The sequence below is a fragment of the Tamandua tetradactyla genome, chromosome 3, assembly GCF_023851605.1.
Source record: "Tamandua tetradactyla isolate mTamTet1 chromosome 3, mTamTet1.pri, whole genome shotgun sequence".
Lineage (NCBI taxonomy): Eukaryota > Metazoa > Chordata > Mammalia > Pilosa > Myrmecophagidae > Tamandua > Tamandua tetradactyla.
In genome coordinates this window covers 194093527-194107105 of record NC_135329.1, presented here as the reverse complement: position 1 = coordinate 194107105, position 13579 = coordinate 194093527, and the positions used below count along the sequence as shown (strand labels likewise).

Sequence of the window (13579 nt, the reverse complement as noted above, 5' to 3'; positions counted from 1 at the left end):
GAGAGTAGTCTGTTTCTGCCTATGCCTGGGGCAGTTGCAACCCGAGTATACCCGCCGCTGAATCCAGAGGCAGACAAGCCTCCGTAGAGACAGCCACAAAAACTTCCGTTTCGTCCCCTTTCCTTTTTTTCGGTTAGCCCAATAAGAGACCTCCGCCTTGAGACCAGTTTCTCCTGAGCTGGGGGCCTATTTTTAGTAGTCAGAATTTGTTTATTAATGCCACAATTGGTGTTTGGTTGGACTCAGTCCCTGCTACTGTTACAGTCTCTTTCCTTTCCCTCCGGGAAGCTGCCTGTGGGGGAGGGGTGCCGGGCGCCGGCCACCCCGACTTGGAAAACTCACGGTTCCAGAGACTTGCAGCCAGTCCAGCTGGTCCAGACTGGGGTACGCTGTGTGTACGGTCACTATCGTGGCTCCGGGAGCTGTTCTGTACTGTTTCTGGTTATTTAGTAGTTGTTCTGGAGGACAAACTAAAACGCGCACATTGCTAAGCTGCCATCTTGGCCCCTCCTAGTTATCCCCTTTTTAGTTTACAGTGTCTTAGAGAGGCTAGAGGGAAGTGCCTGAAACTGTAGAGCTGTGTTCCAGTAGCCATGTTTCTTGAAGATGAATGTATAATGATACAGCTTTCACAATGTGACTATATGGTTGTGAAAACTTGGTGTCTGATGCTCCTTTTATCTATGGTATGGACTCATGAGTAAAAAATATGGATTAAAAATAAATAACAGGTAGAACTAATGTTAAAACAAATTGAGTATACTGAAATACTAGTGATCAATGAAAGGGAGTGGTAAGGAGTATAGAAAAAAATACGGGAAACAAAGGTTAAAAATGTATTGAGCAGATGGAAATACTAGTGGTTAATGAGAGGGAGGGTTAAGGGGTACTATATGTAAAAAATAAATAAATAAATGAATATGATTGCTGAATCATTACATTGGTATTTCTTATAGTCTCCAATATCTCAGAACAGATAGAAGTAAAAACCTAAAATGGTAGAACTGTAACTTATGCTAAATTCTGAAATTTGTTCTACAATGAATTATTGTGATATGCTTTGAAGTTTATTGCTTTTTTTGTATATATGTTATTTTCACAAAAAAGAAAAAAGTTGATTGTGATGATAAATGCACAGCTATATGGTGATATTGTGAACTACTGATCGTACACTTTTGATGATTACATGGTATGTGAATATATATAATATATATAAATGTTTTTTATAAATTCAATTGACCATATATATGTGAAACTATTACTTGACTCTCCATTCTGTTTCACTGATTTACATATTTATCCTTTTTAAAATACCAGTCTTGACTAGTGTAGCTTTCCAGGTTGGTCTAGAAATCAGAAATTGGAAATCCAATTTTGTTCTTTTTTCAAAAATGTTTCGGTATTCTAGTTCCTTTGTTCTTCCATATAAATTTTAGGATCAGCTTGTCAATTCATAAAAAAATACTGCTGGGATTTTGCTTTGAATCTACGGATCAGCTGTGGGGATAAATGATAACAATATTGAATCTTCTAGTCAGTGAACATGATCTATCTCCTCTTCATTTAATTAGGTCTTCTTAGTTTTCTTTCATCAGTATTTTGTAGCTTTCAGCTGGAAATTTTACATATATTTTGCAAAATATTAAAAAAATTTTTCAAGTATTGTGTGTCCACATAAATGGTGCTTTTAAAAATTTTCAATTTTCAATTGTTTATTGCACATATATAAAATGATTGATTTTTGTATATCAACCTTCTATCTTACAACCTTGCTAAACTAAACTTATTAGTTACAGTAGCTTTTTTTGTAGATTCTCTGGCATTTTTCATATAGTCAATCATGTGATCTGTGAACAGACAGTTTATTTCTTCCTTTCCAATCTGTATGCCCTTTTCTTCTTTCATTCTCTTGCCTTATTGCACTGGCTAGGGCATTCAGTATGAAAACGAATAGAAGTAGTAAAAGTAGACATTCAAGCTATGTTCCTGATTTTAAAGGGAAAGCATTCAGTCTTTCACCATTAACTATGATGCTAACTATAGGGCTGTTTTTTTGGTTTGTTTGTTTTTGGCATGGCCAAGTTCTGGGAATTGAACCTGGGTCTCCGGCATGGCAGGTAAGGATTCTGCCACCGAGCCACCACTGCCTGCCCTATAGGGTTTTTTTGGTACATGCACTTTATCAGGTTTAGAAAGTTCCCTTCTATTCCTAGTTTACTGAGAGTTTTTATCAAGAATGGATGTTGAATTCTGTCATAGACATTTTTTCACTATAGAAATAATCATACGATTTTTCATCTTTAGTCTAATTATAAGACCAACAATGGTGAATGATATTTGGAAGTTGAACCAGGTTTGCAATTCTGAGTTAAAGCCCTCTAACTTTATATCGAGGGCTTTATGATCCTTTTTTATATTGTTGAATTTGGTTTGCTAGCATTCTGTTGAGGATTTCTGCATCTATGTTCATGAAGGATACCTGGACTATAGTTTCCCTTTTTTGCAATATTTTTGTCTGGTTTTATTATCAGAGTAATACTGGCCTTCTAAAAAGAGTTAAGAAGTGTTCCCTATTCTATGTTCTGGGAAAGTTTTGAGGTATTAGTATTTCTTTCTTTAGATTTCTGGGTAGAATTCACAAGTGAAACCATTTAGGCCTGGAATCCTCTACATTGGACAGTTTCATCTACAAAAACAATTTATTTAATAGATAAGACTATTCAGGTTATTTATTTTTCTAGAGTGTACTTTGGCAGATTGTCTCTTTCAAAGAATATGTCCATTTCACTTAAGTTGCCAAATTTACATCATTTTAATGTCTGTAAAATCTGTAATAAGGTGTCCTTTTGCATTCCTGAGATTTATAATTTGTGTCTTTTTTTCTTGATCAGTTGGTTAGAGGTTTATCAATTTTATTGATTTTTTTCTAAGAAGCAGCTTTTTGTTTCATTGATTTTATCTATTATTTTTCAGTTCTCAATTTCATTGATTTTTGCTCTATTAATTATTTCCTTCCTTCTGTTTCCTCTGGTTTAACTTGCTCTTTTTCTGATTTCTTAAGGTGAGAGCTTAGATAACTGATGGAGAACTTGCACTTTTCTTGTACAAACATTTAATGCTGTAAGTTTCCCTCTAAGCCCTGATTTAGCTGTATCACACAGATGCTTATATGCTGGGTTTCCATTTTTATTCAATTCAAATTTTTTCCTAATTTCCCTTATACATAATTTCATTTATATTCAAACTTTTATCATAACCTCTGAACTGAAAGCAAAATGTCTTGGCCCAAATATTTATCTCTATTGCTCTCTCAAATGACTTGGAGAAACTGAGTTTCATAAAATACATTCGAGAGTGAACAATTGGCTTAAAATACTGTCCAAGTTTTTTTCAGCGCACCCCCCCTTTTTCTCTGCATCAGGTTTATTTGTACAAATGGCACAAGCGGACCCAGTCCCATGCAGATGGCAGCCCAGGGGTCACAGCAATCCTTCCATCCTCACACTGAGAGATGGAGGATTTTACTTAGGAGCCTTCACAGGGGCCTGGGCACCTTTGGAAGGCTGACCTGGAGCAGTAACCTTAGCCAGAGCTGGAGTCTGAGCCTGGTTTGATCCTTGGCCTTCGACTTTGGTCAGCAGAGTTTGAGAACCTTAGTGATGCACATATGAGCACACTTCCTGAGCTTGGGGTGGGCAATATAGGCAAGTAGATTGAAATTGTGCCTTCCACTTTTCCGGGTCTTGTGCTTGATCTCCTTGGGCTTTACAAGGGTCTTGATGGCCTCAGAACGTGTGCTCACAGCCTCGGTATTGTTGGCCTGCATCTTCTTCAGGCCCTTCTTGTAATGCTTCTTGGCAAAGCATGTGTTTCTCAAGAACTTGGGGCCCACCCCCTTAAGAGATTCACATCTTGACGCCATTTCTAGGACTGGTTGTGCGTGGTGTGGTTCTTGAACTTGGCCATATCTGTACACTTGCCCACAGCTCCAGGAATGCCTGGGCCCAGAAAAGAAAGGCCACCCACCCCTCCTTTCTTAACCTTTATCTTATCTCATAAATGTTTCACTCCACTGTGGTGGTCAAAAAAACAACAAAGGATGATTTGAGCCAGAGTTAAGGATACAAATGTTTTCTTTTGGCTGGAAATCATGTTGATGTTTTAAATCCCACATGAGAAACCTTTATATCTTAAAAGTAGAAAAATTTATATTGGAAAAGTTTAAAATTAGAGACCCACTTGGGAGAATATTGTTTTTGTGTTGACATCCCTATGATTACATATTCATTTGGCGTATATGAGATAATGTTTACTCCTAAAAAGCAAAACAAAATGAACCTGAGAAATATGTCTTCAAAACACCAAACTCTAAAATTATACTTCAAAATCTATAGATAGTAATCACAGGGATGTGAACACAAAAACAATAATCCAACATACAAAGTTTGCATAATCAATGTTCCTATTATTTGTTCAGTAGTTAAGCAAACACTACGAGAAAGAGACACTGAGAGTGGAAGAATGATTCAGAAAAGAAATATTACTAGATGTACCACATTCTACAAATCCAAAGATAGCTCTTTACTGCCCAGGAGTCTGAGATCTTCAATGGCTAATATACTGTTTTCTTGAATAAAAGTATTATAAACATTCCCCATAGTAAATGTTTATGGAAACATTAACTTGAGCATGAAAAATTTAACTAGGTGAAAAAGAGATAAATCTTTGGTGCTGTGGGAGAAGAGCTTAGAAGTGAGAAAAACAAGAAAACTTTAAACTCAAATTTATTCCTAGAAAAAATGCCCTGTATTTATTGAATCAAGTTCTTATTCTTTATTTTCCCTACAATTCCAGTAAACATCTCCACATAGAGATAGAATTAAATCCCAAATGTTGGGCCTCACAGCCTTATTAAGAACACTCAGATGGTGCTTTTCTTACTCTCATTTATTCGTGAAGATATGTCCAATCTCAAAGACAAAAACGAGTAATTAGTGGACAAAAACCTTTAAGAGGCAAGATGAAAAACTAGAAAGTGGTTTTATGAATGAGGATTTCAGCCTTGCAAAACAGCCCTAATAACTTACCAATAACTCCAAGGCTGGTGAGCCGAAGATATTCAAAGGGTCGTGTCTTGCTAACAGTGTGCAAAAAGGGGTACAAAAAAAGAGGGATGTGGGCTGCGAGAAATGCCGACCTGGAAGAAAAAAAAAAAGATATTCAGATCCTTAGAAATCAATCAGAGTTGATTTCTAAGGATCTTGAACATTCAAATTTTTAGGTAATTATTTCTGCATGACTTGCAACACTGCCAGAACAAAAAATCCTTAGGAAAGAATGTTACTGGTCATTAGTCTATACTAGAAGTTCTCAATTAGGGACAATTTTGCTGTCATCTTCCCTTTTCCCAGACATGTGGCAATGTCTGAAGCCATTTTTGGTTGTCACAATTGAGAGGGAGCTATTGGCATCTAGTGGGTAGAGGCCAGGGATGCTGCTAAATAGCTTACAATGCACAGGAAACCCCCTATCTACCCCTCTTCAAAACAAAGACTTATCCAGCCCAAAATGTTAATAATGCTGAAGTGGAAAAACCTTGATCTAGATTAATGGTCAAGAGAATATATGATTTTCCCTATAATTAGCACCAAGCATGCTAAAAACTGATTAACTTAAAATATCCAATTGCAAATTTTTAAAAATAGGTAATAAAATGCGTTAAATGTTCACATTCTCCTAAAACCCCTCCTTCACTTAATTTTTGACTGAATAGTATTCACAGGAACAGTTAGATAAAACCTTATAAAGCAAAACAATAAAAAAGGCAGCCATTATAAAGTTATATGCAATGCTTAAACGAACAGTATTCATTTATGTTAGGGCATTTCTGATACACTAAGTATTCTAAAAACATTTCTGTCAGCAGCTATATGCCAGGCAACTAATATGGATATCAATCTATTACTTTATATTATTATTTATAGTTATACCTTGTAGGAGAGCCAACGCCAAGATTTTAAACAAAGTACCGTTACATTTTCTTAAGTGCTTAAAAGTAATTTTATTAACTTCTCTAAAGCTCAGAAAGATCAGTGCCAGTCTAGCAATTAGAATTTACAAGGAAACACAAAAGAGAGAGGAAAAGCTTTAATGGGATGACTATTATATTAAGTGCCTTAAGATTATGAAAACCACATAGCATATTTCTGAATAGGATTTCCTTTTCTTAATTTTTCAGTTATGGTAGGATGGCAAAAACAATTCAGTTTATATGCCTATTTCCAACTATTACAGAGGTTACTTAGAATGCTGTATTTAGAGTGTTCTGAGGCTAAAAACCTGGGTTCAGTGGGGAAAAGTGCCGAGTTCACATATTTACTAAACTACCGTGTGTTGTGCACTCTGCCTCATAACATGGCATAGCGATGCCTACCATGGATTCAGGAGGGAGAATTGGCTGGATGCCTGATACACAATTACCTTTTCTGAGAGGTGAACAAAGATCCTTTAAAATTCATTGTTGTGAATGGTCCCAAAGAGCCACATGTACAAACAACATAAACCCATATACACACAGATACCTGTGCACGCCCCACAGCATACCCCTCCCCTCATTTAGGACAATATTCAATACAAATCCCCCGCCCCAAACTCTCACGACGCATTTACCTGGTTTCTGGGTGTGATGCCACACACTGCAGCAATGCCAGAGCATTGCAAACTCTATTAGATTGGTGTGCTGTCAAGGTGGGTGGGTTGATCGATGGATAAATATTTACAATTTCCTAAAAAAAAATGGAAATGACAGATGGATAAATATTTACAATTTCCTAAAAAAATGCAAATGAAATACCAGATGAGAAAGGAATAACTTATTAGAAAATGAATTCCCATGGTACTAGAGCAGAAACAAACTAAAAAAAATCCACTTATCCTATAAGAACCATAAAAGGAGGAGTAGAAATAAACAATTCTTCTATCCTTTCATCCCAAACATACTTGATCATAACTAACTAGGTAAGATATTTCAATATATGTCAGTAGGAAAATTTCTACGGTGGCAACTCTGGTCACCTACATTTCCTCTCAAATTCTCTATCTATTGAGACTTTTTTTCATTTGAGGGATTCTTATATTTTATAATCCCCCCTTTTGTCATCACCCAGCTTTAAGTTATAGGGATGAAATAGTTGGCCTGAATGTGTTAGCATGTTCATAATGACCCAAAAGGAAGTTTGAGTATAGTTCAATAGCAAGTATATAAAGGGGGAAGATAAGAGCATGGGTGATACGAGTGCGGGGCATATACACACAGCAAGGAATACATGTGCTCAGTGTCAAAAGGTGATGCCTTGCTAAATATAAGCGCATTATTTTAATTGTAAAACTTTTGCATAGACAAAAATTAGTTTCTCGGCAACATGCAGTAGGGATAGAATGTAAATTTATGTAACAGATTTGAAAAGTTAATCTATATAATTAGGAATTTTGGACAGTATTTCAAAGGATGATCATTCCACTATCTTGAGGACTAGACCACATCAATTTATTCCCCACTAATGACCATTTTTTTTTTGTTTTGTTTTGTTTGGCTTTTAATAAAAAGGGATTTATTTCATTAGTTCTTCAGAGGAAGGCAGCTAATTTTCAACTGAGGTTCTTTCTTATTTGGGAAGGCACAGACAGGGTGACCTCAGCTGACCTTCTCTCCAGGCCTCTGGGTTCCAACAACTTTCCTTGGGGTGATTCCTTTCTGCATATCAAAAGGCCTGGGCTGAGCTGGAATGCTGAGATGAGGTATGCTGAGCTGCTTGGGCTGTACTACATTGAGCTCATTCATTTAAGCACCAGCCAATTAAATCAAACATCATTCATTGCAGCAGGCAGGCCTCCTAACTGACTGAAGATGTAATGAGCAACAGATGAGGTTCATGTACCATTGGCTCATGTCCACAGTGACAGAACTAAGCACATTCACCTGGCCAAGTTGACACCCGAGCCTAACTATCACAGGTGGAGACACATCTCCATGGAAACCACCTAATCAAAGGTTACCACCCACAATTAGATGGGTCACATCTCCAAGGAAACAATAAAATATATCCCACCCCACAATAATGAATGAGGATTAAAGAACATGGCTTTTCTGGGATACATGACAGTTTCAAATTGGCATGGTAACCCACATAGCTACAGTCATCATGAAAAAGAACAATGAAGTTGGAGGACTCAGACTTCCTGATCTTAAAACTTATTACAAAGCCAAAGTAATCAAAACTGCATGGTACTGGCACAAAGATGGACATATATATCAATGGAGTTGAATTACAGTCTCAGAAAGCAATACTCAGATTTATGGCTTACTGATTTTTGAAGTGGCGGCAAAGTTCACTGAATTGGGAACAAATAGTCTCATTAAAAATTGGTGCTTGGGAAACAGTCCCTCCATTTACAAGAAAATGAAGGAAGACCCTTCCACTCAATATATGAAAATCAACTCAAAATTGATGAAAGACTTAACTATAAGAGCTAGATCTATCAAACACCTAGAAGAAAACTTAGGGAATCATCTTCAGTACATTGGGTTAGACAACAGTTTCTTAGACTTCATAGCCATGGCACAAGTAGCAAAAGAAAAGAATAAACAATGGGATCATATGAAAATTAAAAACTCTTGTTTCTTGAAGGACTTTATCATGAAAGTAAGATGTCAACCTACATATTGGGAGAAGATATTTGGAAGCTATACATATGACAAAAATTTAACATCCAGAATATATTTAAAAATCATCCAATTTAACAACAAAAGTACAGCAACACAATTTAAAAATGGGCAAAATATGTGAACAGACACATCTTCAAATAAGATACACAAATGGAAAGAAACCACATGAAAAGTTATTCAACCTCAACAGTCATCAGGGAAATGCAAATCAAAAGCACACCCATTATAATGACCGCCATAATAAAATAGAAAATAAGTGTTCAGGAGGCTGAGGAGAAATAGGTATATTCATGCCTTACTGTTGGCAATGTAAAGTGTTGCAGCCATTGTGTAAGACTGTTTGGTGCTTCTTCAGAAAGCTAAGTGTAGAAACACTGTATGATCCAGCTATTCCACTATTAGGTATATACCCCCCAAAATTGAGAAAAGTGTCTCAAACAGATTTTGCACACCAATGTTCATAGCGGCACCATTCACAACTGCCAAAATTTAGAAGCAACTTAAGTGTCCATCAACTGAATAATGGATAAATAAAATATCATACATATGACATGTAATGGAATACTATTCAGCCATCAGCCATAATAGGGATAAAATCCTGATATAAAGAGCACGGGTGAACCATGAAGACATCATATTGAGTGAACTAAGCCAGTCACAAAAGAACAAATATTGTATGATCTCAATGTTTTGAAACAGTTTGAATAAGCAAACTCATAGATTCAGAATGTGGACTACAGGTTATCTGGTGACAAACTGGGAACAGAAGATAGGAAGATGAGGCTTAAAATTTACAGAGCTCCCTACTTGGAATTATAGAAATGTTTTGGTAATGGATATAGGTGATAGTAGCATTGCCTTGTGAACATAATTAAAAGCACTGAAATACATCTCTGAATATGATTAAAAGCAGAAAATATTAGATTATATATATGTTAACAGAATAAAAGTTTCAAGCAAAATCCCTGAAATTACACTACAAAATGAACCTAAGTTAACCATCAACTGTAGTAGTACAATTATTAAAACATGCTTTCATCAACCGTAAGAAATGTTCCACAACATTGCATGGTGTTGGTAGTGTGGTGGTGTATAAGGTCACTGAACTTTATACATGATCATTTTGTAAACACAGAATTTTTTTAATAAATAAAAAATGAAAGAAATAAATAATGGGGGAAAAACTTCCTAAACTTTGAGAAAAGAAACAAATATAAACATCCAAGAAGCTTCACTAATACCAAATAGGTTACACAAAGAAATAATTCACAAAGAGGAATGATAATGAAACTGTCAAAAGTCAAAGAGAGGGCGGGCCGCGGTGGCTCAGCGGGCAAAGTGCTTGCCTGCTATGCCGGAGGACCTCGGTTCGATTCCCGGCCCCAGCCCATGTAACAAATACGGAGAAACAGAATACAATAAAACAAGAAAATGTTTAAAGATGTTTCCCTTTCTTCCTTCCTTCCTTCCTTCTATCCTTCCTTCCTTCTCTCTGTCTAAAAAAAAAAAAAAAAATAAAAAAAAAATAAAAGTCAAAGAGAAAGAGAGAGGCTTTGAAGTAGAGAAGTAACTCATCATATAGAGGGGATCCTCAATAAGATTAACAGCTGACTTTTCAACTGAAGCTAATGACCATTTTGATCAGAGCCAAATTTCAGACATTTATTCTTTAATGCACAAGTGTATACAACTTAAATCTTTTTTTTTAAGCAAAAAAAGTGAGGTTTAAGAGTGCTCAGATATAGACCCTCTCATCTATGGACATTTGGTCTTTGATAAGGCAGTCAAGCCAACTCACCTGGGACAGAGCAGTCTCTTCAATAAATGGTGCCTAGAGAACTGGATATCCATATGCAAAAGAATGAAAGAAGACCCATCTCTCACACCCTATACAAAAGTTAACTCAAAATGGATCAAAGATCTAAACATTAGGTCTAAGACCATAAAACAGTTAGAGGAAAATGTTGGGAGATATCTTATGGATCTTACAACTGGAGGCGGTTTTATGGACCTTAAACCTAAAGCAAGAGCACTGAAGAAGGAAATAAATAAATGGGAACTCCTCAAAATTAAACACTTTTGTGCATCAAAGAACTTCATCAAGAAAGTAGAAAGACAGCCTTCACAATGGGAGACAATATTTGGAAATGATATATCAGATAAAGGTCTAGTATCCAGAATTTATAAAGAGATTGTTCATCTCAACAACAAAAAGACAGCCAACCCAATTACAAAATGGGAAAAAGACTTGAACAGACACCTCTCAGAAGAGGAAATACGGATGGCCAAGAGGCACATGAAGAGATGCTCAATGTCCCTGGCCATTAGAGAAATGCAAATCAAAACCACAATGAGATATCATCTCACACCCACCAGAATGGCCATTATCAACAAAACAGAAAATGACAAGTGCTGGAGAGGATGCGGAGAAAGAGGCACACTTATCCACTGTTGGTGGGAATGTCAAAGGGTGCAACCACTGTGGAAGGCAGTTTGGCGGTTCCTCAAAAAGCTGAATATAGAATTGCCATACGACCCAGCAATACCATTGCTAGGTATCTACTCAAAGGACTTAAGGGCAAAGACACAAACGGACATTTGCACACCAATGTTTATAGCAGCATTATTTACAATTGCAAAGAGATGGAAACAGCCAAAATCTCCATCAACAGAAGAGTGGCTAAACAAACTGTGGTATATACATACGATGGAATATTATGCAGCTTTAAGACAAGATAAACTTATGAACCATGTAATAACATGGATGGACCTAGAGAATATTATGCTGAGTGAATCCAGCCAAAAACTAAAGGACAAATACTGTATGGTCCCACTGATGTGAATGGACATTCGAGAATAAACTTGAAATATGTCATTGGTAACAGAGTTCAGCAGGAGTTAGAAACAGGGTAAGACAATGGGTAATTGAAGCTGAAGGGATACAGACTGTGCAACAGGACTAGATACAAAAACTCAAAAATGGACAGCACAATAATACCTTTTGTTTTGTTTTGTTTTGATTTTACTATTATTACTTTTATTTTTTTCTCTATATTAACATTCTATATCTTTTTCGGTTATGTTGCTAGTTCTTCTAAACCAATGCAAATGTACTAAGAAAGGATGATCATGCATCTATGTGATGATGTTAAGAATTAATGATTGCATGTGTAGAATGGTATGATCTCTAAATGTTGGGTTAATTTCTTTTTTTCCGTTAATTAAAAAAAAAAAAAAAAGAGAAGGGATAATTGGAGATGAAGGGATATAGACTGTACAACGGGACTGGATATAAAAACTCAGAAATGGACAGCACAATACTACCCAATTGTAATGCAATTATGTTAAAACACTGAATGAAGCTGCATGTGAGGTATAGGTTTTTTGTTTTTTTTTGTTTTTTTTTCTTTCTATTATTGTTTTAATTCTTATTCTGTTGTCTTTTTATTTCTTTTTCTAAATCGATGCAAATGTACTAAGAAATGATGAATATGCAACTATGTGATGTTATTAAGAATTACTGATTGTACATGTAGAATGGAATGATTTCTAATTGTTTTGTTAATTCTTTTTTTAATAAAAAAAAAAAAAAAAAAAAAGTGAGGTTTATTATTCTTAGGTTACAAGGACCAGAAATTAAAATGCTAGCTAAAGGATAACCTTTAGCCATTTTATATATAAATATATATGCTGAGGTCTAATTGCCCAAGAAACACTTTTCTGATTTATGGTGTACCTAGAAAAGGGGAGGGAGAAGAAACAGGCAGGAAGACAGTTTTGGGATTTTATCCAGGGCTCTGATAAATCTGGGCAAATTAGATAAGTGAATAAATGAGAGCTAACTACCTGCTTATGGCTCTGTAAAAAGATCCCAGAAATTAAAAGACATTTTGCAATGAAGACTGGAGAAAGTTATGAGTTGGTAAGCATTATTACAGGGAGCCAGAGCTCACTATGAAAACCTACTGACCCTTATCACCAAAGGAGACATTAGTGGCCAAGTCTTGGCCTTCGATCTTAAAGTTATTATATCTTTATCTTACCACTTTCTTTCCCCAGATGTACCTTGCAATTCTTATACCCTTTCCATTTTCTCCCCCCATCATGTAGAACTATCCTGCATTATTTTTAAAGTTGTGTTTCTCAAAGGGTAGTTCTTAAACCACCTGCATCAGAATTACCTGGGGGGTGGGAGAGATGCTCTGTAAAAATACAAATTTTGAACAAAACTTATTTTAAATCAACCAATCTCCTGGCATCAAAAATCTGCATTTAACAAGCAGCTTAGACTTTTCCAAACCAACTTCCTTTAAATGTTAATGTTTAAAGAACAATCTTCCTAAAGTTTTCAAAACCAGTTGGATAAGGGAAAGATACACAGTGAGATGAACAGGACTAAAACGCTACTTATTGATAATACCAACCTGTAAAAGTGCTGCAATAGTACCAAATGAATGCCACAGCATGGGTGCAAGGTCAGGAACAGATTCTCGCTTCTTACTTAGCTCCAGCAAAGCATTTTCCCTTGTCTCAGGACTGGACAGCTCATTGATCCATTGATAGATCTTTTCTCTATCCACTTGAGCTAGTGCTGTAGGCACAGGCTTTAAGGTGAAAAAAAGAACATAAACGTGTTTCATTAGCGTCAAACCAAGTATTATTTTGCAATAGTATTTTGAGGGGAATATATATACATTTTTTTTTTTGGTGTGGAAGGTGCATAGTCTAGGAAACAAACCCAGGTCTCCCATATGGCAGGCGAGAATTCTATCACTCAACCACCCTCACGTTGCCCCTGGGGGGGATATATTGTTTCATACATTAACACCAGGGGAGTTTTTTCAAATACCTACT

At 36.1% G+C, this 13579-nt stretch overlaps 1 protein-coding gene across 2 annotated transcripts in view; it reads right to left on the bottom strand.

Moving 5' to 3' along the window:
• CNOT9 (CCR4-NOT transcription complex subunit 9) overlaps positions 1–13579 on the bottom strand; it is a 55336-nt gene that overhangs the window by 30638 nt on the left and 11119 nt on the right. For both annotated transcript variants that reach the window (XM_077155131.1, XM_077155132.1), the window contains exons 2-4: positions 13150–13329; positions 6670–6785; positions 5088–5197 (exon numbers count right to left, since the gene is read on the bottom strand). In XM_077155131.1, coding sequence (XP_077011246.1) covers positions 5088–5197; positions 6670–6785; positions 13150–13329 — 406 coding nt within the window. The remainder of the gene's footprint in view (positions 1–5087; positions 5198–6669; positions 6786–13149; positions 13330–13579) is intronic.